We start from the raw sequence: 27,608 nt of genomic DNA, 5'->3' as shown, positions 1-27,608 counted from the left end.
GTACATAAAAATGGCGGTTATCTGCGAACCCTTGATTTTGGACGTGAGTGTGCCGCGTACGCGGGGAGGAATCTAAAAACTGGTTACATCTTCTAAAATTAGAAGTGAGGGAGAACAAATTTTTCCTCTACTATTTTTCGCTCAGATTTACCGTTTAAGCATGAAATGCATTTAAGCCGTCTTAACATGAACACCCTGTATAATTCTTCTAACAATATTTTTTTAATAATCATATAGTTTTTCTATCAACTTTTTTCTTTAAATTTCTTCGATGTATTAAAAATATAACTCTCGATCTAAAGGTTGAGAAACGCTTGTGAAAAATTTTCTCGAGATGTCGATGTGGAAGGTTCGGGAGGGGGCAGTTCATTCGTGGTAGTAATTTATTACTAATTGTGAACAAAAATAATTTTACCATGCATAAATTTACTGCTAAAATGATAAGTACAAAAATTAAAATGTATTTGCCACTGCTGCTGTAATAGTAATTTCTTACAGGGAAATTTACTTCTCTGTTAATTAAGACCAGCTGTTTTCGATGGTCTAGTTTGGGGGTTAGGCGCTCGGTGTAGTTATATTTTTAAACATAAATGTGATAATGGATTTGTAAGAGTTGGTAGTTGAAGAGGAATGGATTTATATTAATAAGTTTAGCTGCAACTATTATAATTTTATTTTTAAGCAATTTTATATATTGTATTTTGTATTTTATTATGGAATCGACTACTTCAAATCAATTTGACATTGATAAATTAAAAAAAGAGTTGCAAGTAGCAAGAAGTGAAATTAATAATTTAAGGTAAGAATTTAACTTTTGAATCGTTTCTGGACCATTAGGGTTACAAGTTCGACAGAAAAGAAGATTCTGTTTTTTTACATATCAAAGCCCAGTGCGGGCCACCCACCTGTCTGCGCTAGTGGTCCTGAACGATTTACCTGAAGTTTACCTAAAATTAGTTGGTACTCAAACATCGAGTTTCACTGAAGATGTAATATATCAGCTGTTGGCATTGAATGTTTAAGTCTAAAATACATTTTCGAAGTAACTTATGGTTTTAGGACTTCTTTGAGTAATAACAACTGCCCACAAATACTTTACATTGTGGTCCCTTGGGATGGGGAAAGTCGGATTATGTCCCCTAGATTCATGTTAAATTACTCCATCATTGTCCCGAAGAACCAGATCATGGACCCCTACACTGCCTCTTTGCTTATGCAGCTGATGATTCCAGAAATTCCGTATGATTGCATATTACTCTTTTATGGAATCGCATGTTAGTTTTTTTTTTTTTAAGAAGTTGACTAGTAACTTTCTTCTTTATGAAGTGCAAGGTTTTGCTGCTCTTTCTTATTTTTCCTTTCGCGTAGTATACATCTTTGTAGTATTCATCCTGCAGTTCTGAAGCAGTTACTCAGTCCCCCGAAATGTTTTAATCCTACGCCAGCTGCAGCCGATCAAGGACTTCTTCTCTTTCGAATTTACTAAGACACGCACAGTTTCAGCAGTTGTGCAGTGAATAAAGTAACTATTATATCGTGATTAGTCATGGTTTTCTAAAAAAAGACAAGTCGAAGGGTATGTATTGGTAACAATACCGTAAAGTAACACTTTGCAGAGTTTAAAGATTAATAGTGTTCGCAAACAGAAGAAATATGTAAATGGACCCAAGGATCTATGTTAGAAAACATTATATTTTTTAAATTTAAGGTGCGTCCAAAACTTACGCCATTGGCGCCCGGACAATTTTGCAATTAGTTGACTTCACGGATTTCTAGACAGTACTATCTAACACCGGAAGTGAGCTGTAAGAGGATGCTAGTAAGAGAAGATGCTAAGGAGGCAGCTAGATTCGAACCGGGATCACCACGAAGGAATCCAGTCTCTAAACACAGAGCTAATCTCTTCCCTGGTCATTTTTTGATGCCTGTTTTTCTTTTTTTTTTTTATTGCTGCTTTCTTCATTATAACTTTTATTGTACATTAGGGATCAAATACGAGTGTTGAAGTTAACCAGTAAGAGGGATATCGATTCCGTTCTTACGAAGTTAAAAGCTTGGAAGTGTGAAGGTTGCAAAACATCTAAAGAGGAGTCGTCTTGTGAAGATAGTGTGATCTTCACAACCGTTGGGCTCTCCGATGTTGTAAACAAGGAAGACACTTCAGTGGTGCTGAATACCATTGGAACTATGAGCACAGAGTTTCCATGTAAGAAGGGCGTGCCTAGACAACCTGGTCTTGTTCCATCGTGCAAAGGCAGCCTCACCATTTCTAATTCAGTTTTTACAAACCCTCATCATTCTTTGGATGGCTTGAATGCATTCTCACACATGTGGTAAAGTATATATATACACTTTATACATGTATTTTTTTTTTTTTTTAAATTTATGGTATATTTTTCATAACTACCATTTCTTTGCGGGTATCCCAGTGGGACTGAATGGGTGGTTGAGACGTACAAACTATTTGGGTTTTCATAACCAAAAGCGAACTCTGCCTCTTCATCAAACACTCATTTAATTATTATATGTATATGACAGTACGCTTCTGAATATACTATATAAACTGACGTTTCCAAGAAAACTGCCCTTCAAATGGAAACATCAGTAAGATGGTTATGTCACATTTGACGGAGAATATGTTGGAATAAGTATTTTGACGTAAAAAGTTGTTAACGAATATTTTGAATATCAAAACCTATAAGGGAAAATAATCTTAGTGAGTAAAATATCACAGTTTTACTTCAAATTGCAAATAATTTATATTTTTATAAAATATTTTGTTTAGAAGTTCTTATTATTGGGTTATATTATGGGAAAATTGCGGAAGTAAAGAATAAAAACCAGTAAAGTCGAAAAGTCAGTTTATTTAAGTATTAAAGATCAAAAAGTTGGCTGTATGGGGAAAAGCCAATGCCAGAAAAAAAAAAGATCAAAAACAAAATTAAACTAAATTTGTAAAATAGTAATTAATTTTTAGAATAATGACCTAGGCCGAGTTGAACCCAATATAACACTTCTTAGCTTGGCCTAAATCTCAAATAGAAAGCTTGTCCCTTTTTTAATTTTAATCTTGATTCATCATTTTAAGATGTTAACGTGTTTTTTATTGATTATTTTTCAATGTTGCAGGATAATTTACTATTTTGACAGAAATGAGGTAAAACACGTGCATGCTAAGGTATCGCCGCCTCGATTAAATGGAGCAAAAACTGGTGTTTTTGCTACGAGATCTCCTCATAGACCTTGTCCAATAGGTCTATCTCTTGTGCAAATAGATCATATAGAAGGTAAGTTCTGAACTATGCGCTGTGTATGAACTGGCACACCCTAGAAAGCAGTCCTTCGAATGTTAATAGCAGTTTGATGAATGTATCAAATGTGTCACAGATTATGTTGGAATAAACTTTGCCCCTAACAACGAAAAAACAGTTATAAACGAATAGCCGTAAGTCCAAAAGAAAAAATCGCAGGAAGCTCTTATTGTTCCTTTAAATAAACATTATTGAAAAAAGAAAAACACTTTAACTACATTTACAAAACACTTTAATTAGAAATGACTAGTGCCTTAACGTTATTGTGAATTTAATTAGATCCTTCCAATTTTTACCCTTGATTATTTATTGTTTCTTCATTAGATAGCTTTTTTATAATTAACGGTTATGAATTCCGGAAGAATGGAAATTTATCAATAAAATGCATTTTACAATGGCTCCTATAATTTTCATAAAACATCTCGTAAAACTTAGAGGCTAATAAACTAATTGTTGCAAATTAAAGTCAGACTTTAAATTTTCGAACTGAACAAATTTAACTGAATTGAGCTTCGTCTGAAATTTTAGTAATACATAAATTGTATCTTTATGTTCAACTATTCTTCCAGAGCTTAGTGTCAGTGCAGTGATTATAATTTAAATTTATATCCAGGTTATTGTTATTAATTTTTATTAGCACGAACTTCTTGGTAAGATAATTTTGAACCATTTTATTTCGTTTTTAACAGCTTGTTACACAAAAATTTTTGGAGGGCTGTTAGGAAGTTCGAATATATAATTTAATAACATAATTTAACAAAGCTTCTGGTAACAATATATGTAGGGATTATTTTTTATATAAAATGGGTAAAGGTTGTCAGTCATAGAGGCCACGGTAGCCGAGCAGTTAGAGGCGAGACATGTAAAGCTAATATGTATTGTGGTAGTGGGTTCGATTCCCGGTCTTAAGCCTTGGATTTTATTTAATGGTTAATAAATGAAATTCACAGTAAAGTATACTTGCTAGTCACCTCAGTCCACGACATCTAATTGTTAGTTGGACGTAAAGCCCGCCTGAAAAAATAGGCAACTACTTTACTTTACTTGTCAGTCATAGTGTTTTGCGGTAATTTGAGCAGTTTCTTGATAAGAACCTGTTAGTTCTGGAATTCTGTTTCCTCAGTTCCAGATATTCCTCAACCTGAACTGTGCCCCTTTACAGAGAACTGCTCGACTTACTGAGTTATTTATGACTTGCAGTTAAAATTGATCAGAACAATATCTTTATTATCTATAAAATTCTTGCAAAATGAGATTAAATTCCTAAATATTCAGATTTCTAAATAATCATGTTCTGCTGTAATTTTACTTGTCAATAAATTCAATATCTTATTTGTACATAATACATTATTATTTTTTATATTATTTTATTTTCCCAAACTCTATCTTTCATTTGAGTAGCTTTTCCTCCCTTACCATTAATTACTTTAGATTTTTTTCATGTTAATTGTTATATTCGACTTGAGAACTATATCATTGGCAAATGCTAAAAACTTTTCCTTACATCCAGTTTGTGTGTGTGTGTTTTTTTTTATTAATAAATGAATAAAAACTAAAGGCACTCCTCCTATTGCAGGTTCTACAGTATACTTTTCAGGAGTGGACATGGTGGATGGTACACCAGTTCTGGATATAAAACCTTATATCCCTCAGTACGATGACCCTACTGGTTCTGTTGAAGTTTTCGACGGTGGATCACTTTCAGCATGTGATTCAGTTTCGTTGTTTGCATTCCCAGTTTGCAGTCCTGGTTGTAGAGAAGCTCCTGATGGGCAAGAATCGGATTTAGAAGAAGTTGCCGCCCCTCATCCAACACCTTTGTCTCAGGTAGAGAGCATTTTCTAGTGTTAGTTCTGAAACTATCTTCAGAGTAGGCTCTAAACTACTAGTGACAAAGAAAGTAGAATTTTGCTTGTATTTAGAATATATTATTCAGTACTGAAAGTCTGAACTATGTGATAGCTAAAGGACCAATCTGTTACGGTATCTTCTATCATGTTCGTCTTTTAATATTTACCTTACTTGGATACACTGTCGCCCTGTCAATCAGAATAAATAATAATATTATTATTAATAATAATAATAATAATAAATGACAATAATTATTAATAATAATAATAAATAATTTATTTATTAATTACTCTGTTTATACCGTTAGGTTTACAGAGGGAGTTGGCTACATAGAAAATTACATATAAAAGTACATTTCTAATAATATCAGAGCTTGGAAAAAATAAATAAATTCTTTATATAACAAAGTAATAGTACATTTGTATATAAATGAAAACAAGAAAAAGACGCAGAATTAGAAATAAAGGTGTAAAATGAAGGGAGAGAGAAAGGAAATTTCTTTAAGTTACTTTACTTATAAGCCACTAACATTAGGATAATAATGAATTTCTTAATTTAAAACTTTCAATACTAAACTGGTATATAATATATCCATTATTTTCTCTTCAGACGTTTAGTTGAAAAAATCAATAATGAAATAAATTTATCATAGTCTGAGATTTCAGAAAAATGTTTTTCTCAATATTTAGCTCTGTGTGAGGGTATGGCCGGGCAGTTCATTAAAAAGTGAACTAAATAATTTGGTGCGAGTATTAGGCAGAGAAGACAAGTTAAATCTGCATCAAATTTAATAGTACTGGTTATTAAAATTTATGCGACACATTTTTTAAAGATGTAGTTGTATTATTAATCTAAGCTTATTTATATGCATGTTTATCTTAAGGTGCTGCTCATCTAAATCATAGGTACTTAAATTGCGATACGTGAGATTGTATCTACTATTCACAACGGCTTCAACATCACGGCTTATTTGATTATTTTTAAAACACATTAAAATAGACTTATATTTTTCTTAAACGAGTTTCAAATCCTGTGCTCGCCATACATTAACAAAACCGATACAAGAAAGATATTGTTTAAGCTCTCTTGCCCAATTAAATGGCATGCCTGTATTGTCTATCAAATCTAATTACTTCAAATAACACATTTTAGAGAGATTTAAACAGGTTTTTTCAAAATAGCCTGCTACAAACTTAAACATTCTACTGAAAACTTTAGTTTGTATGAGAACTCTTCCACATTCCATTCTAACATAATGGTTGGCAGTACTTCTAGGTACATGTAGCATTAATTTAAAGAATTTCAATTGATTTCTTTAATTCGTAACTTTACTCATTGAGTTAATTATACTTTTATCTCTGAATCCTAACATAAGTGCAGAGTAGTTTTTATTTTGGAACGTTTCTCCTAACACTAAATACTGTACTCCTCTTTATTTATTTATTTTTTTAATATAGAAGGAAAAAAAGAAGTGTGTGAAACTAGCGTATGCACTATTTTTGTAATCTAAATTACCCAAAATTCCCTTTTATTAAACTCGTTCACGCCCAGAATAATATTTTACGTTTTTCCTGCACATGTAGAATGTGCTAGATGATAATGTCCCTTACTGAAGTTTAATCGCCAATGTTTGCGAACTTTCCTTAAACTATATATTATTTCTTATTAAGCAAAATATTTTTTTTGTTGATTTAGGATTCTTACCGTTGTCAGTAATTTTACTTGTTACTGTATGCAATTAAGGGTGTACGCGTAGCAGGCTGGGTACGTCCCAAGAGCAATCAACTCCGAGTTAACTTGAGCGCTGAAGCTGAGCGATCTCTGGCTTTAATGGAAAAAATGGATGTGTGGCCAATTATTGAAGGAGTTCTTAGAGAAGATCCAAGATCGGTGTATTTAAAACAAAGATATATTAATCAATTCTACACATTCCTTATTTCAGATTTGCACGTTTCGTGCAAATTTAATGATAACGAAAAGTATGTTTGATTTTATTATTAAACTGTATAGATAGGAATTCAAGTATAATTTATTTATTTTTTTACTTTTTGCTTAACTTTCTTTGTTTTCAGATCCGTATCCGTATATAAAGTTGGTGATGCGAGTCGTATGTGTGATTGCGAGCAACAAGAATGGCGCTGCCAGAAGCATTGTAATTCTATTAACGATTAAATTTGTTGTTTTTGATTTTCTTTTTTAAGGCGTGTAAGTTCTACGATAATTATGCCTGCTTATTTCAATAAAGCTTGTTAAGCACAAAATATAACAATTTGGTTTACATTTTTTAAGAAATATTTGTACATCTTGTAATTAAATAAATATATTAATCAGTTACAAATATTTTATACTCTAAAATTAGCATACGTTTTTTATTTTCCAACCAAATCTGTTTACAATTTCGGAACTTATAAAACTGGAAATAATTTTGTAAATATATGTACTAGAATACAATATCAATTATTTTATAAACGCTACATGTAATGTCGGTAAGGGATGCTTTATAAGAAAACTAAAATCACATAATTATCAGTACAGGATTGATATAAATGCTGTGCATAAAAACAGTGGCAAAGTAATTAAATTCGTTTTGTTCATATCAGTATTTCTTTGACTAATGTTCTATTCTGTTATTTTTGAAGCAAAAGTATAATACAGAGTTTTATTACACTTGCTCTTATGCACAAAAGCTTGTGTAAAAACGTAGAATAAAGATGTTTTGAACATGTTTAGATTATTTTAATTCAGTTTAATACAGTATTCTTAACACATGAACATATGCTATAATTCCAGGCGAAATGCAATGGTGCATAATGCAAAAGTAACAGTAGTTTTTACAATTTCAAATAAAACCGTATAAACTTATATGTGAATCTAAATGCTTGTTAGGGGAATGTGAGTTTACGTCAGCTCCACATGTTCGTTCGCATCTCCGGTGCCGGTGATTCCCTTGTCGTGCAATTCTTTCCAGTAATCATAATTCTTGCGCAAATGATACAGCATTTCAGGCATTTCAATGAAAGCTATAATCAAATATATTTGTATGAATGATATTTACTTCACAATGCTGAAATCCTTACCCCAGTATGTGTACCATACATACATTATTATTTTGTCTCTATTATTATACCCGCGTATGACTACATTTTATTAAAAAAAAGTATTATGATGTATTAAGCATTATGAATGATTGCATACGCGAGATTCAAACTGAGGATCTTCCAGTTACGCTCTTGACCGCTAGACCAATACCCTGGCAAGATATTCTTACCGTAATCATAAGTCAAGAAGTCTTGCATACGTTAACATGATGTGATGGTTGCTTTTATTTGATGATAAAACAAATTTATCCTGATTCTCACACAACCATTACACTACATACATTAAAATCTTCAATTATTATTTTTTTTGTTCTTTGCGTCACAAATCACATGTTTGCCGTGAGAGGACCTCCCAAAACGTGTATTTCTGGTGGAAAATTAATATTGATAACTGGTCACGTATAAGGTAAAATTGTAACTTTGATCTTAAATATCTAGACAAATATTAGGGATATCGAAACGGGGTCAACGTCATTTTTCACCATTTTTATGTAGTTTTCATAATCATTGTAAAAACCAGAGGTCCTCATGTAACTCAGATCAGTTTTTTGGCCTTAACTCCGCCAAAAATGAAAATACAGCATCGGGGGTGGAAAATTTGAAAATTAGACCAAAAAACACATAGTTTATTTAAAGGGTTTTTCCGGATTTCGCTTTCCTAAAAAGTTATTTGCGATTGGTGCGTTTTAAATGGATCACCCTGTGATATACAGGGTGTTAATTTTAAGACGGCTCAAATGCATTTTATGTTAAACGGTTGATCTGAGCAAAAAATGGTAGAGGAAAAATTTGTTGCCCGTCACCTCTAGTTTCAGAATATGTGACTTGATTTTAGATTCCAGACAGGGGGTGCCTCCACAGATTACTATTCTACAATATATTATTTATATATTGTAATATGTTAAATAAGGTAACTTACAATCCCATTCCTCGAACATATTATTGACAATGTAGTCCATGAATCCCATCTGAGATACTGGTATGGAACAAGTTTGTCTGTCGAACAATGGCATCACAACTGGCAGATTACGTGCCTTCTCCTCATCTGTCTGGAGTAAAAAAGTTTGATTAATAATAATAAAATAATTATTAAAGGTCAATATTTGATATTTTCTGTATCTCTTTTTTAGGGAAATGAAGTATTTTGTAGAGGCTATTATCTTTTCTAATTGATTCATATCTCTGATGATTCATCCATGTAGGTTAAAGAAATCATTACTAATTTCAATTTTTTTTTTTTAATTTATTTTTGCCAATCTTTCGACTTTAGGGACTGAGTAATTTTCAGCGCTGCAAAATTTAGTTTTCAATGTATATTTGAGCTTTTGTAATAAGGCGCGTCACATCTGAGGCTATTGGCGCCTGGAGCGTTTTTACCGGGACAGTGCACTGTCGGTCTCCAGACAGGTTCTCTTGTTACAGACCACACTGAGGACAATGAGCTGTAAAAAAACTCCTAGAATGAGAAAATCTAAGGGCCAGCAACTGGATTCGTACCCGGAATCTCCGGGTGGGAATCCAATACGGTAACCGCAAAGCTAATCCCTTCCCTATAATAATAATTATCTTTTTTTACCTGTGAAAAATATTCCTCCGCAATTCTTTTTGCCCATTGCTTACACAGTGGCAAAGGTCTGGTGGGGTTGCTCACGTCAGCACATTTTATTAACATCCTTTTTACTAGCATTAAATCTTCGGGGTTTACATTACTTTCTGTATCACCGGTTTTTCCATCTGCCTAATATTTTAAACAATCAGTTCAATTAAATATTACTCAATAATGTGATTTATTTTGGAGTTTTCAACTACCTTTTATCACAATTTTTTTAATTTGAGGAGTATTTGACCAATTTTTTTTACACAACTTACAATATAATTATTCTTTTAGTTTGAACGTTTTTTAAGTACTTTTCTTGCATTTTACTAATTGGTATATATATATATATATATATATATGTATATATTTTTGTTTCACCTTTCTTACTATTTTGCCTGTTTTTTTTTTTTTTTTAATTTTATAATTTGTTTGCAGTTTTTTAATTTCGTGTTTTTTTTAAGCTATTAATTACTTATTAGTATATAAACTCGTTATTTTTTAGATTGAAGCAATTAAGTTGCTATACGTTCAACGTCCAGAAACAGTCCAATACATCTTTTATAAGTTTCAGCCTATCCCTAAAACCCCTCAACCAAAATCCTCAGTTTTTTTTTTTATTGGAGTTCTAACACCGAAATGAAAATATTTTAAATCCAATAACTAACAAAATTAATTAACAAATTCGAAATAAAAACAGTTATTAAGCAGAAAATAAGATTTGTTTAACAAGGAAGAGCATTTGGAGAAAGAGTTAAAATCCATAAGATAAGGCTGAGCTAATGAAAGCAAATAAGCGTAGAAGCAATAAGAAATTCAAAGAAAAGTTTAATAGTCCATAAATACCAAACATTTAGATAAGATGAATGAAAGAGACAAAAGAAATAAATATTTTGAAACCTTATTGAGTTTATGATCTATAATCAGGGAAAGAAAACGTAATCTGGGTAAAAAGATAGTGAAGATTTCTTCTGCGAAGGGGAAGAATTAATGTTTAATAAAAGTTAGGGAAGGGGTATTTAAAAAAAAAGAATGTGTACCTCAGAAGTAGACTTCCTAAGAGAGTAAATATAGTAATTATTACAATGCACATCGACAAAGAAGTCAATGTTATCACGATATCTGAAAGTAACAAAAAAATAGAAGTATTAAAAGGCCACATCATGATAATGCAATTCAAAAAATTGTAAGAAATCTCGATGTTCCATGTAGCAGAAGAAAGGCAGAACGAACTGTAGGAAGGGAGGTGAGGTTTTTGTTTGATAAGCGCTATTTTTTCAAGCAGAGCTTAGAAGGACGAAGAAAATAAGAGAAGGTGCGGAGGCAGCACTTCTTTAACTTATTTAATCAAAAGTAGACAGTGTATTATAGCTACAATCTTACAAGGTAGGAACTTGGTAGTGCAGGCTTGAAGAACTGTGTCTAGCTGTGAATGGGAAATGAAGGAATCTGCAATATATTTCAGAAAGACGCAATGTCATCGTTCAAAGAAAGTTTAGAAAGCTTGGGTATATTAATCGGTTATTAATTAGTTACATTTACATAGGGGAAAAGGCTTGAAAGGGGTGTTGTATGGTAAAGTGTTACTGGTGATTTTGAAAAATTAATATCTATACCTTAGGATCCTGAGTGTCATCCGGGCTCTTGTTGAAGACTGTGACAAATTTGGTATAATGTTCATAATGCCTGAACATGTCCGTGGCTAATATAGTGTCAATAATACAAGCTCTTGCTGATGTGTACATTTTCCGATCTAATCCTAGATAAAGTTAGTTAAGTTCAAACCAGTTTTGTTATTTAAGTAAATCAAACAAACAAATAGCAAACAAACAAATTAGTTACATAGCGGAAACACGTTTCCACAAGGATATTTCTGAATTGTATATTAAGAAAATACGTCGAAAAAAATTCCTTATAATCTAAGTAATACTAACATCTTTAGGAAGCGTGTTGTCTCGAATATTATTTAACCAACCTTTGAATATGTTGACTCGTTCATCTCGCAGGGTGAGTTTGAATGTTAGAGCCGCATGATGTTGTTCTAGCACACTGATGTCGTTGTACAGCACTGCTAGGTAATGCCCTGAATTGGTGAGAAATGCGCTACAAGTTCAATATGTGATGAGATAGGCTACATAAATTAAACTGAAAAAAATAAATATTGGCCGGTATTCTTTCTTAGTTAAATTAGCATGTAACACCAAGAAAGAGATCCTTTTTGTCCTACTTAACTATTCTACACAGAATTAGTGTCATAATTGTGTCTAAATTGAGTCAAGTAAACGTTGGAATGATGAGCAAATAGTTAAAGAATTACTATTCAAAAACTCTAGTGGGAAACACTCACACAATTTTCTCATGCTGCAATAATTCAGCCCTAATGTTCAAATTTTCTCAAAATTAATCTTGTAATAGAAAAAATATAATTTAAACAAATAATTTGAGGGTTGGGTTTTATTTGTAAGATTCCGATTCTCACACTGTTTCTCAATCTCTATTTCTTCTTTCATCATAAAATGTTTGTTTCTTTTCCGCACCAGTAATTTCTGAGTAGTGCTCTGGTGAAGACTATAAATAAACTTGTTGCCGGCCTTTGGCCTTAGGTTTCCATCCATCATCTGTCTAAAGTGAGTCAAATACGTCCTGGAATATGTATGGAAGCTTACTATGCACCCATTTGATGGCTGCCTTCATGAGGTATCTTGCCTCAAAAAGATTCAAACATAACAGGTGTTTTTAAAGGAACTTCACGAAAAATGTAGTAAATGTTGTGATAGAAAGTCATGTAAAACTTCACATAAGGTTTTTTAAAAAAGGTGGAACTAATGGCTGGTGCATTAACCATTATGGTCCCAATGTTAACTTTAAAATGAAAACTATCCTAAGCTATGCAACTAATACTTTTTTTGTATGAATCGAATTTCTGCCAACGTTTCGACAGGTTTATTACTTTTTTTAAGACTCAATTAATATTTGAAAACGCATGCTATATACATGTGTAGCACAAATATAAGGCTGTACTTTAAACACCTGTAAATTAGTCCGCGGCATCAAAGGTCAAGCAGCAGACGGTCCTAAACGTGCAGTGGCTCTTTGCCGCTACTACCCAATTTCGCTCAGTACCAGTTAATCAGGCGCGTAGAATTCTCTCACCGGCTACCGGCCGCTACCTGGAGCGATCGTTCTCTTTCTTTCCTCACTCCTAACATGTAAAACTTGATCACTTTTCCTAAATTCTCCGAAAAATCATCAGTTCTTCTTAATGAGTGGAAACCCTGCGTTAGATAGACTATTCTTCTGAATAATCAATTTATTTCGGAATCTAAAACATCTTAGCCTTTCCAAACTGTTGTTTTTTAAATTTCTGAGTTCCCTATCTCATCTTCTCATACATTCCTTCCTTAAGCAGTTTTTTTTTCTCTCTTAATCCATAAATTTAGATGCCTCGCTTTCAGACCTCGACGATTTCCTTAGTTGCATCTATTTATTTTCTTAAAGCACCCTTCAAATGACGGGACTAATTGTTCTTTAAAAAACCTAAGAGGGCAGATGAGGATTGTAGCAGAAACGCTGTCCTATTGGATTCTGCGGAATTGTGGGATAGGTATAATGATATTAAAAAAAGGCATAAGTATGTAACCCATACCTACCGGACAGTTGTATAAGAGTAGATCGTCAAAAAGTGCACGAAAAAGCGTAACGTTCTAAAACACCCATATTTAACAATTTTTTTCTCTTTTACTATAAAATATAAAATTCTCAAATTTTCTTTAACATTTAGGGCAGATCCATCTTTATAACTGTAATTTTTTTGCAACAACCCAGATCAAGTAGATTTTGAGAAAAAAGTTGCCGAGCAAAAACGGCATTTTCAGAAAATGTTCTTGTTCTTGTTGTTACCTTTTTTTGTAAACAACTTACCGCCAAAACGCACTAACCGATTTTTGTGAATGAGGACCCATAGACTCGTATTTTATGTAGATGTGCCTTTTGGGGGTCTCGACGCTCTACATCAAATGGGGGGGGGGAGTTAGCCCCATGTATACAAGGCCACCTCCAAAATTATTATTATTACAAATAACTCTATAAATTTTGACTTTAACAAAAACTTACACTTTAAAATGTTAAGTATAAGGGTTGATAAAACGATAAAAGGTACACAAATCAGCAAGTACCCATCATTTCATTAATACCTACTGCATTGATATCATTTAAGTCATTTTACTGCATTAATTTTCATTAACATTATATCATACTTTAATTTAGCATATAGCAAACTTTAACCCTGTATATCTCGTTTTCTGCTCCATAGATTTTTTCGAACTTCAATACAATTATACACTTAAGTTGTCGTCATATACAGGTCAAATATAAACAAAATCTATCGAGTAGTTTACTAGATATTTGAATTTAAAGTTTTTAGTCTATAAAACAAATGCAAACTTTAACCTTGTATAACTCGTCTTCTGCTCGATAGATTTTTACGAAATTCTACACAATTATACAACAAATTAGTCTCCATATACAGGTGAAATATGAACCAAATCTATCGAGTAGTTTACTGGATATTTGAATTTAAAGTTTTTAGTCCGTAAAACGAAGGCAATCTTTAACCCTGTATATCTCGTTTTCTGCTCGATAGATTTTTAAGAAATTCAATACAATTATACACTTAAGTTGTCGTCATATACAGGTGAAATATAAACAAAATCTATCGAGTAGTTTACTAGGTATATGAATTTAATGTTTTTAGTCTGTAAAACAAATGCAAACTTTAACCCTAAATATATCGTTTTCTTCTCGATAGATTTTTCCGAAATTTTATACAATCATACACCAAAGTTGTCTCCATGTACAGGTGAAATATAAACCAAATCTATTGAGTAGTTTCCTGGATATTTGAATGAATAGTTTTCAGTCTTTAATCAATCTTTAACCCTGTAGATCTCGTTTTCTGGTCGATAGATTTGTAAGAAATTCAATACAATTATATATTGAAGTTGTTGTCATATACAGTTAAAATACAAACAAAATCTACCAAGAAGTTTACTAGATATATGAATTTAAAGTTTTCAGTCTGTAAAACGAAGGCAATCATTAACCCTGTAGATCTCGTTTTCCGCTCGATAGATTTTTACGAAATTGTATACGATTATACACGTAAGTTGTCGTCATATACAGGTGAAATATAAACAAAATCTATTAAGTAGTTTACTGGATAATTAAATTTAAAGTTTTTAGTCTGTAAAACGAAGGCAATCTTTAACCCTGTACATCTCGTTTTCTGCCCGATAGATTTGTACGAAATTCTATACAATTATACACCTAAGTTGTCGTAATATATAGGTGAAATATAAACAAAATCTATCAAGTAGTTTACTAGATATTTAAATGCATAGTTTTCAGTCTGTAAAACGAAGGCAATATTTAACCCAGTATATCACGTTTTCTGCTAAATAGATTTTTACGAAATTCAATACTATTATACACTTAAGTTGTCGCCATATACAGGTGAAATATAAACAAAATCTATCAAGTAGTGTATTAGTTATTTGATTGTTTATTTTTCAGTCTGTAAAACAAAGGCAATCTATAACCCTGTATATCTCGTTTTCTCTTTGATAGATTTTTACGAAATAATATGCAATTATACACCAAAGTTGTTTCCATATACAGGTGAAATATAAACAAATTCTAACAAGTACTTTACTAGATATTTGAATTTAATATTTTGTTTCTGTAAAACGAAGTTAATCTTTAACCCTGCAGATCTCGTTTTCTTCTAGATAGTTTTTTCCGAAATTCAATACAATTATAGACCAATGTTGTCTCCATATACAGGTGAAATATAAACAAAATCTATCGAGTAGTTTATTAGATATTGGAATTTAAACTTTTTAGTCTGTTAAACAAATGCAAATTTTAACCTTGTATAACTCGTTTTCTGCTCGATAAATTTTTACGAAATTCTATACAATTATACACTATATTTGTCTCCATATACATGTGGTATGTAAACAAAATATATCAAGTACTTTACTATATATTTGAATGTATAGTTTTCAGTCTGTAAAACGAAGACAATGTTTAACCCTGTATATCTTGTTTTCTAGTCGATACATTTTTCCGAAATTTTGAACAATTATACACCAATGTTGTCTCCAAATACAAGTGAAATATAAACAAAATCTATCAAGTAGTTTACTACATATTTGAATGTATAATTTTCAGTCTGTAAAACAAATGCAAACTTTAACGTTGTATAACACGTTTTCTGCTTGATTGATTTTTACGAAATTCAATACAATTATACACCTAAGTTGTCGTCATATACAGGTGAAATATAAAAAAAATCAATCAAGTAGTTTATTAGTTATTTGAATGTATAGATTTCAGTATGTAAAACGAAGGCAATCTTTAACCCTGTAGATCTCGTTTTCTGCTAGATAGTTTTTTCCGAAATTCAATACAATTATAGACCAAAATTGTCTCCATATACAGGTGAAATATAAAAAAAATCTATCAAGTAGTTTATTAGTTATTTGAATGTATAGTTTTCTGTCTGTAAAACAATCGCAATCATTAACACTGTATATCTCGTTTTCTGCTCGATAGGTTTTTCCGAAATTCAATACAATTATATATTGAAGTTGTTGTCATATACAGTTAAAATACAAACTAAATCTATCAAGTAGTTTACTAGATATATGAATTTAAAGTTTTCAGTCTGTAAAACAAATGCAAACTTTAACCTTGTATAACTCGTTTTCTGCTCAATAGATTTTTACGAAATTCAATACAATTATGCACCTACGTTGTCGTCATATACATGTGGAATGTAAACAAAATATATCAAGTACTTTACTATATATTTGAATGTATAATTTTCAGTCTGTAAAACAAAGGCAATCTATAACCCTGTATATCTCGTTTTCTCTGTGATAGATTTTTACGAAATATTATACAATTATACACCAAAGTTGTCACCATATACAGGTAAAATATAAACAAATTCTATCAAGTACTTTACTAGATATTTGAATTTAAACTTTTTAGTCTGTTAAACAAATGCAAACTTTAACCTTGTATAACTCGTTTTCTGCTCGATAGATTTTTACGAAATTCTATACAATTATACACTATATTTGTCTCCATATACATGTGGTATGTAAACAAAATATATCAAGTACTTTACTATATATTTGAATGTATAGTTTTCAGTCTGTAAAACGAAGACAATCATTAACCCTGTATATCTCGTTTTCTAGTCGATACATTTTTCCGAAATTTTGAACAATTATACACCAATGTTGTCTCCAAATACAAGTGAAATATAAACAAAACCTATTGAGTAGTTTACTATTTATATGAATTTAAATTTTTCAGTCTCTAAAACGAAAGCAAACTTTAACCCTGTAGATCTCGTTTTCTGCTAGATAGTTTTTTCCGAAATTCAATACAATTATAGACCAAAATTGTCTCCATATACATGTGGAATGTAAACAAAATATATCAAGTACTTTACTATATATTTGAATGTATAGTTTTCAGCCTGTAAAACGAAGGCAATATTTAACTCTGTACATCACGTTTTCTGCTCAATAGATTTTTACGAAATTCAAAACAATTATACACTTAAGTTGTCGTCATATACAGGTGAAATATAAACAAAATCTATCAAGTAGTTTATTAGTTATTTGATTGTTTATTTTTCAGTCTGTAAAACGAAGGCAATCTATAACCCTGTATATCTCGTTTTCTCTATGATAGATTTTTACGAAATATTATACAATTATACACCAAAGTTGTCTCCATATACAGGTGAAATATAAACAAAATATATCAAGTACTTTACTATATATTTGAATGTATAATTTTCAGTCTGTAAAACGAAGGCAATCTATAACCCTGTATATCTCGTTTTCTCTTTGATAGATTTTTACGAAATTCAATACAATTATACACCTAAGTTGACGTCATATACATGTGGAATGTAAACAAAATATATCAAGTACTTTACTATATATTTGAATTTAATGTTTTCTTTCTGTAAAACGAAGGCAAAATTTAACCTTGTATATCTCGTTTTCTGCTCGATAGATTTGTACGAACTTCTATACAATTATACACTAAAGTTGTCTCCATATACATGTGGAATGTAAACAAAATATATCAAGTACTTTACTATATATTTGAATGTATAGTTTTCAGTCTGTAAAACGAAGGCAATCTTTAACTCTGTACATCTCGTTTTCTAGTCGATACATTTTTCCGAAATTTTAAACAATTATACACCAATGTTGTCTCCATATACAAGCGAAATATAAACAAAATCTATCGAGTAGTTTACTAGAAATATGAATTTAAATTTTTCAGTCTGTAAAACGAAAGCAAACTTTATCTCTATATATCTCGTTTTCTGCTCGATTGATTTTTACGAAATTGAATACAATTATACACCTAAGTTATCGTCATATTCAGGTGAAATATAAACAAAATCTATCAAGTAGTTTATTAGTTATTTGAATGTATAGTTTTCTTTCTGTAAAACGATCGCAATCATTAACCCTGTATATCTCGTTTTCTGCTCGATAGGTTTTTCCGAAATTCAATACAATTATATATTGAAGTTGTTGTCATATACAGTTAAAATACAAACAAAATCTATCGAGTAGTTTATTAGATATTGGAATTTAAACTTTTTAGTCTGTTAAACAAATGCAAATTTTAACCTTGTATAACTCGTTTTCTGCTCGATAAATTTTTACGAAATTCTATACAATTATACACTATATTTGTCTCCATATACATGTGGTATGTAAACAAAATCTATCAAGTAGTTTACTACATATTTGAATGTATAATTTTCAGTCTGTAAAACAAATGCAAACTTTAACGTTGTATAACACGTTTTCTGCTTGATTGATTTTTACGAAATTCAATACAATTATACACCTAAGTTGTCGTCATATACAGGTGAAATATAAAAAAAATCAATCAAGTAGTTTATTAGTTATTTGAATGTATAGTTTTCAGTATGTAAAACGAAGGCAATCTTTAACCCTGTAGATCTCGTTTTCTGCTAGATAGTTTTTTCCGAAATTCAATACAATTATAGACCAAAATTGTCTCCATATACAGGTGAAATATAAAAAAAATCTATCGAGTATTTTACTAGATATTTGAATTTAATGTTTTCTTTCTGTAAAACGAAGGCAAAATTTAACCCTGTATATCTCGTTTTCTGCTCGATAGATTTGTACGAATTTCTATACAATTATACACTAAAGTTGTCTTCATATACATGTGGAATGTAAGCAAAATCTTTCAAGTAGTTTACTAGATATTTAAATGCATAGTTTTCAGTCTGTAAAACGAAGGCAAAATTTAACCCTGTATATCACGTTTTCTGCTCAATAGATTTTTACAAATTTGAGTACAATTATATATTGAAGTGGTTGTAATGCAGGTAAAATATAAACAAAATCTATCGTGTAGTTTACTAGAGAATTAAATTTAAACTTTTCAGTCTGTAAAACGTAAGCAAACTTTAACTCTAAATATCTCGTTTTCTTCTCGATAGATTTTTGCGAAATTTTATACAATTATACACCAATGTTGTCTCCATATACAAGTGAAATATAAACAAAATCTATCGAGTAGTTTACTAGATATTTGAATTTAAAGTTTTTAGTCTGTAAAACAAATGCAAACTCTAACCTTGTATATGTCGTTTTGTGCTCGATAGATTTTTACGAAATTTTATGCAATTATACAACAAAGTTGTCTCCATATAAAGGTGAAATATAAAAAAAATCTATTGAGTAGTTTACTAGATATTTGCGACCCTTATACTTAACATTTTGAACTGTAAGTTTTTGTTAAAGTCAAGATTTATAGAGTTATTAGTAATAATAATAATTTTGGAGGGGGCTTGTATACATGGGGCTAACTCCTCCCCCATTTGATGTAGAGCGTCGAGACCCCCAAAAGGCACATTTACATAAAATACGAGTCAATGGGTCCTCATTCACAAAAATCGGTTGGTGCGTTTAGGCAGTACGTTGATTACAAAAAAAGGTAACAACAAGAACAAGAACATTTTCTGAAAATGCCGTTTTTGCTCGGCAACTTTTTTCTCAAAATCTACTTGATCTGGGTTGTTGCAAAAAAATTACAGTTATATATAAGGATCTGCCCTAAATTTTAAAGAAAATTTGAGAATTTTATCTTTTATAGTAAAAGAGAAAAAAATTGTCAAAGATGGGTGTTTTTGAACATTACGCTTTTTCGTGCACTTTTTGACGATCTACTCTTATACAACTGTCCGGTAGGTATGGGTTACATACTTGTGCCTTTTTTTAATATTATTATACCTATCCCACAATTCCGCAGAATCCATTAGGACAGCGATTCTGCTACAATCCTCATCTGCCCTCTTAGGTTTTTTAAAGATGAAGATTAAAAGTGTTCTTAGTGTATTATGTAAAGTGTATTCTTGGAAGCGCACATTTCTTCAAATGAATTTGTAATATGTTCATGAAGATTAAAGACTGAGTAGTCAATCTTTACAGTTTTAACTTCTGCTCTAATTGGTCTTTATTTTTATGTAGTTGGGTATGAATTTTTTCTTTAATAAGTATGTATGTTTAATTTGATTTTACGTATCAGCTTTTAAATATTTTTAGTTTAATATCGAAAAAATAAGGAGAAAAATAAGTTTGTGTTTTCTAGGTAATTTTTGTTGTAGAATGGATTGGAATTATATCAGTCAATTTAATTAAATTCATTAATTAATTGTTCGGCTGAGCATTAAAATAAACTTGGATCCTCTGATTACTGGTGGAAATGGATATAGTGGAAGTAGTTGCGAGGTATAAATTTCCATCAATTCATTTCTCTTGCACTGTTCCTACTGGTCTCAACTAAGGCTAACATATCATTCACATATTTTCTTATTTTTAATTTTTTAAAATAATTTTATAATATGAGTTGTTTTAAAAAAGAATTTAATACTGAAAGTTTTCAGAATATTGGTATACCCCGTAGGGGGAAGTGGGACTAGCCACTTCTTCAGGGAGCTTGGCGTCCCTGCGGGTATCCCAGTCTAACAACACTTGCAACACTCACACTGACACCCTTAACACTCACACACTACACTTAGGACCTGCAGAGGTAGTTGATGTGTGCAGCTACTTGGGTTTAGCGAACCCACAGGTAAACTCGAGCTCCCCACCAAACACACTCATTTACACCTCAACATTCACACTATACAGACGACTACACACACACTGCACGAACAAGGACACGCACTCGTCGAGAGTCAGAGTATAAATATCTCTCCCTCGCGTGCCGTGGCGAGGCTTTGGGGCTAGGGTGGAAAAGAGGATCCTGGGCAATGAGGGAGACGTTGACCTGCGGGCAGCTTATCCCAACACATGTCTTTGGCCTCGACTTCACCCGAGAGCTCCACCTGGAGGATACCCCTACTTCAGGAAATCGGCTAGGGAACACTGTCTCAGACAGGTTCCTAGGGGTAGGAAGGGGGCCACGGGGGCACGGGTCGGTACCTGGTACCGGAACGTTGTCTTCCGTGGCACCGGTCTATGTCGAGGTGTGATGGTCTACCCGGACAGTAATTGGGTCCATTTGAGCGTCCGTGGAGGCGGGACCACGTGCCTCGATGAATCATATTAGGTTATTATGGAGAATAATCTAAAAACCCTTTCTGGGCCTGGCCCAACAAAACCACCTACCCCACTATCCCATCCTATTCCCACACCATCCCTTCCAATAATTCATACCAATAATAATCCTCTCCCTTCCTCAGCTATCCTTCCCACTATATCTCCCTCTCCTAAATTAATCCCTCTCACTCCTTCGACAGATAGTAATGATAAACGGAAAGGCATGGACAAGGACAATTCAATTGGAAAAATGCTAACTGGGATGCAAGTTACGTTGCAACCATTCAGCCCCTCTTCACCGCCAAGGAAGAAAGCCAGGGGCGGCAACAAGAGGATTTTTGAATCAGAACAGATGAAGTTTATAGACCTGGAAAAAGACAATTGGGGAAGGTTCTTTGTTGTAAAAAAGAAAAATGGGACATTTAGTAATGAATGCTCATTTAAACTAGCCCAATTTATAAAATCAATTATTGGAAAGCCAAAAAGTGTAAGGAAACAAAATGACGGTTCTATTTGTATCGAAGCTGAAACTCGTGCTCAGGCAGAAACCATCCTAAAACTCCAAAAATACATGGATGCCGAATTAGAAGCAAGTCCCCATAGACGTCTAAATACCTCTCAAGGAGTAATTACTTGCCGGGATTTTTTAAACAGTACCATAGAGGATATTAAAGAAGGTCTGGCTGACCAGGGCGTGGTAGACGTACGGAGAATCAAACGGAGGCAAGATGGTTCCTTAATAGACACTGCCTCCCTGGTACTTACATTTGATCGTCCAAGACCTCCCCAAGCAATAGATGCTGCCTTTTATAAATTAAAAGTACGTCCGTATATTCCATCGCCGATGAGGTGCTTTAAATGCCAAAAGTTTGGCCACACCTCCATGAGGTGCAAAGCTGCAGAAGCGGTGTGTGTATGTGGCAAGGCATTACATGAAGATGATTGTACACCGCCAATAGTTTGTGTAAACTGTGGTGGAGACCACATTGCTAGATCCACAGGGTGCCCAGTTCTCGCTAAAGAAAAAGAAATCCAAAAAATAAAAACTCTTCAGCAAATGTCCTACCATGAGGCCAGGGCAATTGTGGAAAGTAAATTCTTTGTAAACCCAGAAATATCATTTTCAGCGAAAGTAAAGGCACCGCCACTTTGCCCATTAAGAGATTCTACCCCTGTCCTAAGGGGAAACATAGAAAAGTGGGAGAAATCCCAACGGCCCGTACCACCCCTGCCCTAGGGGAAACAATACCAACAGTGGGAAACATCCCACATCCCAATGAAAAAGCCCCACAAGGGGCTCTGGTAGCCGAAAGGCTACCATCAATCACTCCCACAACTAGTGGGAGCGACTTAAAAGGGGGCCCACCCCCCCTAAAGCAAGCGATCTCCTCCGAAGGAGAGTGGAAAGTGGTAAACCCACAATGACGCTCTTCGAGGAGGAAAGCATCAAAGCTTATAATGCCACCCCCTTATCCTACAAATATAAGGGGAAAATTTAATAAACATAAAGGGGGAGGAACGTCCCCCAAACGAAATGCCCGATCTCCAAGGCAGCAATGGCAGCTAATGGGGACGGACATTGACGCTTCTGAGTCGGAGGGTGGGAACATATCTGATCACCCTCCCAGACGTAGGAAAAAGAACTGGCCTAAAGGCAAACCTCGGGAAAAATGTGCCACTGAGTAAAGACTAGAAATTCTCAATTCAGTAACAATAAACTTATTTACTTTAATCAAACATGTATATAGAAATAATAATATGTGAAGTTACAATCAATAATTTGGTATGTAGATTAAAATTAATAATTACTATTTGGTTGCTGCCAGAAATAATAAATACAAAACATTAATATGTGTGAATCCATTCTGCAATGGAACATGAGGGGCTTTATGAATAATGTGGAAGGGTTACGCCAAATGGTGGCGGAATACCGTCCGTTCGGGTTGTGCCTCCAAGAAACAAAGATCCGCCCGGGGCAACTTATTCAAATTCCCGGTTACAATACATATAGCAAAGAGGTACAACCTGCCCCAGGTGGGAGAGCGCATGGCGGTGTAGCTATATGCATGCGGTATGGCATCTCTAGCAGGCGGTTGCCGCTACAAACTCATCTTCAAGCTGTAGCCGTGCGCTTAAGAACACCACTGCAAGTCACTTTAGCTACTATTTACCTGCCGGACTCATCCTGGCGGAGAAGTGATTTGGAGAGCTTGCTCTTGCAACTCCCCGCCCCGGTGCTTTTGGTGGGAGATTTCAACTGCCATAACATCTGGTGGGGATCAGCTAGAACCGATACGCGGGGCAGCTCTCTTGAGGAGATTCTAGACAATGCTAATTTGACGCTCCTCAGCAGTGGTGAGGCTACACATTTTAATGCACCATCAGGCGGTTTCAGCGCTATTGATCTTAGTGTAGCAACACCCACCTTAGCTGTTCGTTTAGAATGGACCACACTAAAAGATCTGTATCATAGCGACCACTTTCCAGTATTAGTGTCGAGCTCCATCTCTAGGGCAAATTTTGTAACGCCCTGGAGATACGACATCAAAAGGGCAGATTGGTGTGCTTATGCAGCAAGTGTGGTGGCACCTAACTTAACAGGGGATGCCACTCTCGATGCTGTTTCTTTTGGGAAGGCGTTGGCCCAAGCTGCCAGGGATACAATACCTTCGGTAGGCGGGAAAGTCATAAGAAACCCCGTTCCCTGGTAGACGCCGGAATGCAAAGCAGCCAATGCAGCAAAAAAGAGAGCCCTTAATAGACTAAAACGGTATCCAACGGAGGAAAATCTAATACAATTTAAAAAACTAAGAGCCAGAGAGAGGCATTTAATCAGGAAATCAAAAAAACAAACTCTCACCTCCTATGTGTCAAAGATATCTACATCAAGACATTAAAGGAGGTGTGGGACAAGATACGAGCCCTTTCTGGCGGTCGCAGAACACCGTCGATACCAGTACTAAAAAATAACGATGTCGTCGTCACCGAGCCAAAAGAAGTATCCGAGATCTTGGCTAGACACTTTGCTAAGGTGTCTAGTTCACAAAACTATTCTACAGAATTCTTAAGGCGAAAAGGTGACGCGGAGCAACAGCCACTAGACTTTGAAATCGCTATTGAGGAATCTTACAATGCACCGCTGACCATGCAAGAATTAGAAAATGCTCTAAAGAAAAGTAAAGATACATCCCCAGGTGCGGATGGAATCCCATATGCTATGATAAGAAATATGAACCCAACTGGGAAGGAATGCCTTCTTGGACTGTACAATAGCATATGGGAGACCGGACTATATCCTGATGGTTGGCGGGAAGCAATAATTATACCGATCCCTAAAGAAGGAAAAGACCCCAGTGATCCCTCGAATTATAGGCCCATATCATTGACTACCTGCTTAAGTAAGGTCCTCGAATCCATAATCAATTATAGACTAGTATATATGCTGGAAACGAGAGGCCTTTTCAGCCAGCATCAAGCAGGATTTCGCAGATATCGTTCCACGTTGGACCAAGTGAGTCGCCTTGAGGTCTACGTGCAAAACGCATTTATGCGTAGAGAGCACGTGCTGGCCGTGTTCTTTGACCTCGAGAAGGCTTATGATACAACGTGGAGACATGCGATTCTGCAAAAGTGTCATGAACGGGGGTTGAGAGGGAAACTGCCAAGATTTCTCCGTGGCTTTTTAGAGTCACGAAGGTTCCGAGTCCGTCTGGGGTCGGTCCTTTCGGACTCACACATTTTAGAGAATGGAATACCACAGGGGTCGGTATTAAGTGTAACATTGTTCACAATAGCGGTAAATAGTCTTGCCGAAGTTGTAGAGGATCTCACCCAAGTTTCATTATATGTTGACGATCTAGCGATCTATCTATCAGGAACTGACCCTACAACAGGCAATAGACAAAGTGGCTGAAGAGGCTTCCAGAAACGGATTCAAGTTTTCTAAAACCAAAACAGTCTGCCAACACTTTTGCCGTTTAAGACACGAGCATATACCTCCAACACTAAAAAAAAAAATTTTTGGTATATCTAAACAAAAGTGAATAACTTTTTTTAAGGAAAATGACTCGCAGCTCACTAGAACAATTTTAGTGTTAATTAAAAAAAAAAATCGGAATGGGTAAAAATTTAATCTTAAAAAATTGAATAAAAGGATGTGAAGCTTTCCTTGGTTGCAACTAAAACAGATCTGAAAGTAACAAATGAAAAGTTAGAAATCACCACATTCAGTTTATAAATAATAATCATTTAAAAAAGAAATGGTCCATTTAAAAAAAAAGAAATAAAGTTTAGATTGAAGCTTTTTTAGATTGGAAAAGTTACATGAGAAGTCTCTAGATGCAATGATTGATAAGTGTCTTGGGCGAGGTAGGATGATAATGGTAGGATTTCTTAAATAGACAGTCGTCTAATCAATTCTGAAGAATGCAATGAAGTTGATAGGTTCAAAGATATTGATTAACTGGGATCTTACTGGAAGAAGAAAAAAATAAATATAAGTACAAAATAATGGTGGTGTAAAAGGGTGAACAAATATTAGTGAAAGATAGATCTCGCTTTACAAGAATACCAACATTCTGGGACGAAGAGGAAGACATTACTCCATATAAAGATGAGGACACCTCACTAAACAGTGAGTGAGTGGCTTAAGAAGATTGGGCAGGGGCAGCTTACTTTCAAGAAACTAACTTCCAAATAGTGATTGAATTAGGTTCTTTTGAGAATGTTGTAAGTAATGAAAGTTTATGTTCCTTTTTATATTCTAATATTTCAAGCTTAAAATAAAATTAAGGTAGCCTTTAATCACCTCTGTTGTTCTATCTTTTTTGCATGACTCCATAATTAGTAAGGATAAATGTCAGGTGTTTGATGTACGCAGATAATCAACATGACGTGCATTAGCATAACAACCAATACTATTAATATTACTACGTTGCTGGTTTCTGAAAATGGAACAAATCAATTTCTGAGGAGGAGGAGGATTCCTGAGGTAAGTAGGCCAAGGCGATCACCCAAACTCGCATTGCCCTCCCACCCGAAAACAATCTATGACAATACAAAATACTATCAAACAATAATTTGGGAAGATAATAAAATTAATAAATTATCATCGAAAACGGCTTTGTTTTCCCAGTCGGCCGAACGTCACAAACTTGAATGTCAACAACAACGGCTGATAAACAAGCGGAACTATTTAAAAATTTAATGGAAGTATTAGCTAAAGGTATACCTTGATTTGCCAGGATGTCCGAGATCGTGAGCAGCGGCGGCGACCAGACAACAAGCTTCATCTAGCGGCTCTAGAAGCTTCTTAACCCTTAGACGAAGTAGAAACAAAGCGGTCGCCTGGATTGTAACCGTATCGTATTAAGAAAACCTTTTTTTCTTTAATTATCTAGTTACCTTTCATTATCTGGGTATACATTAATAAAAAGAGCACTAATTTTCAACCTGTAAAACATCTGCGGCGTGTGTAGAGTTGTGATACGTATTGGCTGGCTTGTAGTGTCTCTCCATGAGGGCCAGCCAGCTGTACACTGTCCTCTCGTCGATCCCCAGGGTCTTCGGTACTCCCATCAGCGTGAATATTTTCATCCCAACATATACAAGAGGTCTAAAAAAAAAAAATCTAAATTAAGTATTTAAAAAAAGAGGTCCTAAATTAAAAGGTTAGGAGAGTTCTAAGTTAAGGTATACCCTCAAACCTTGGTATCGCCAGGCTCTAGGGAAACCCTTGAGCACAAGGAGCCGGTAGATTAGAATGACGACTCCCCAAAACCGCCAGTGCCAACTTAATCTGCGTTTTGCCTTTTTGTAGGGCAGCAGGGGCTGAGAAAATATCACATAGCATCTTATAGTGGGAGTGCTCATCCCTGATAAAGGCAAGAAATGACTTCGCTGCAATAGCTAGTTTGCAATATGAGGTATTAGTCACACTTAGAGACCAGAGTGGATAATCCGTAAAATAGACTGGTGGGTAAGCGGTATAACTTGCAAAAACAAGTTTATTAGTGATCGACCCAATGAGCTCATGGCCGCAGCAATAGCGGAACTGGACCCGCGCCAT

General features: G+C 34.0%; 2 protein-coding genes across 10 annotated transcripts in view; one reads left to right on the top strand and one right to left on the bottom strand.

Annotated features, from left to right (window-relative positions):
* The first annotated feature begins 515 nt into the window (after positions 1–515).
* LOC141457452 (tRNA (adenine(37)-N6)-methyltransferase) lies at positions 516–7,889 on the top strand. Its single transcript, XM_074134467.1, has 6 exons — positions 516–799; positions 1,986–2,333; positions 3,130–3,287; positions 4,888–5,138; positions 6,906–7,141; positions 7,235–7,889. The coding sequence occupies exons 1-6, from the start codon at positions 714–716 to the stop codon at positions 7,332–7,334; spliced, it is 1,179 nt and encodes a 392-aa protein (XP_073990568.1). The 5' UTR covers positions 516–713; the 3' UTR covers positions 7,335–7,889.
* The window catches only part of LOC141457450 (high affinity cAMP-specific and IBMX-insensitive 3',5'-cyclic phosphodiesterase 8-like), a 55,126-nt gene continuing 34,984 nt past the window's right edge, over positions 7,467–27,608 (bottom strand). For 8 of the 9 annotated variants that reach the window (XM_074134454.1, XM_074134453.1, XM_074134460.1 and 5 more), the window contains 7 exons: positions 26,993–27,155; positions 26,772–26,887; positions 11,830–11,957; positions 11,471–11,613; positions 9,837–9,998; positions 9,180–9,309; positions 7,467–8,182 (listed from right to left, as the gene is read on the bottom strand). In XM_074134454.1, the coding sequence (XP_073990555.1) occupies positions 8,061–8,182; positions 9,180–9,309; positions 9,837–9,998; positions 11,471–11,613; positions 11,830–11,957; positions 26,772–26,887; positions 26,993–27,155 (964 nt within the window). In that variant the 3' untranslated portion in view covers positions 7,467–8,060. Of the gene's footprint in view, positions 8,183–9,179; positions 9,310–9,836; positions 9,999–10,894; positions 10,977–11,470; positions 11,614–11,829; positions 11,958–26,771; positions 26,888–26,992; positions 27,156–27,608 lie in introns of all 9 variants that reach the window. The other variant, XR_012460384.1, reaches the window with a different exon arrangement.

Source organism: Rhodnius prolixus, unplaced genomic scaffold, assembly GCF_049639745.1.
Source record: "Rhodnius prolixus isolate KJV_2025 unplaced genomic scaffold, Rpr scaffold_16, whole genome shotgun sequence".
Classification (NCBI taxonomy): Eukaryota; Metazoa; Arthropoda; class Insecta; order Hemiptera; family Reduviidae; genus Rhodnius; species Rhodnius prolixus.
The sequence above is the reverse complement of the archived record's forward strand: the minus strand, read 5'-3'. Positions and strand labels throughout refer to the sequence as shown.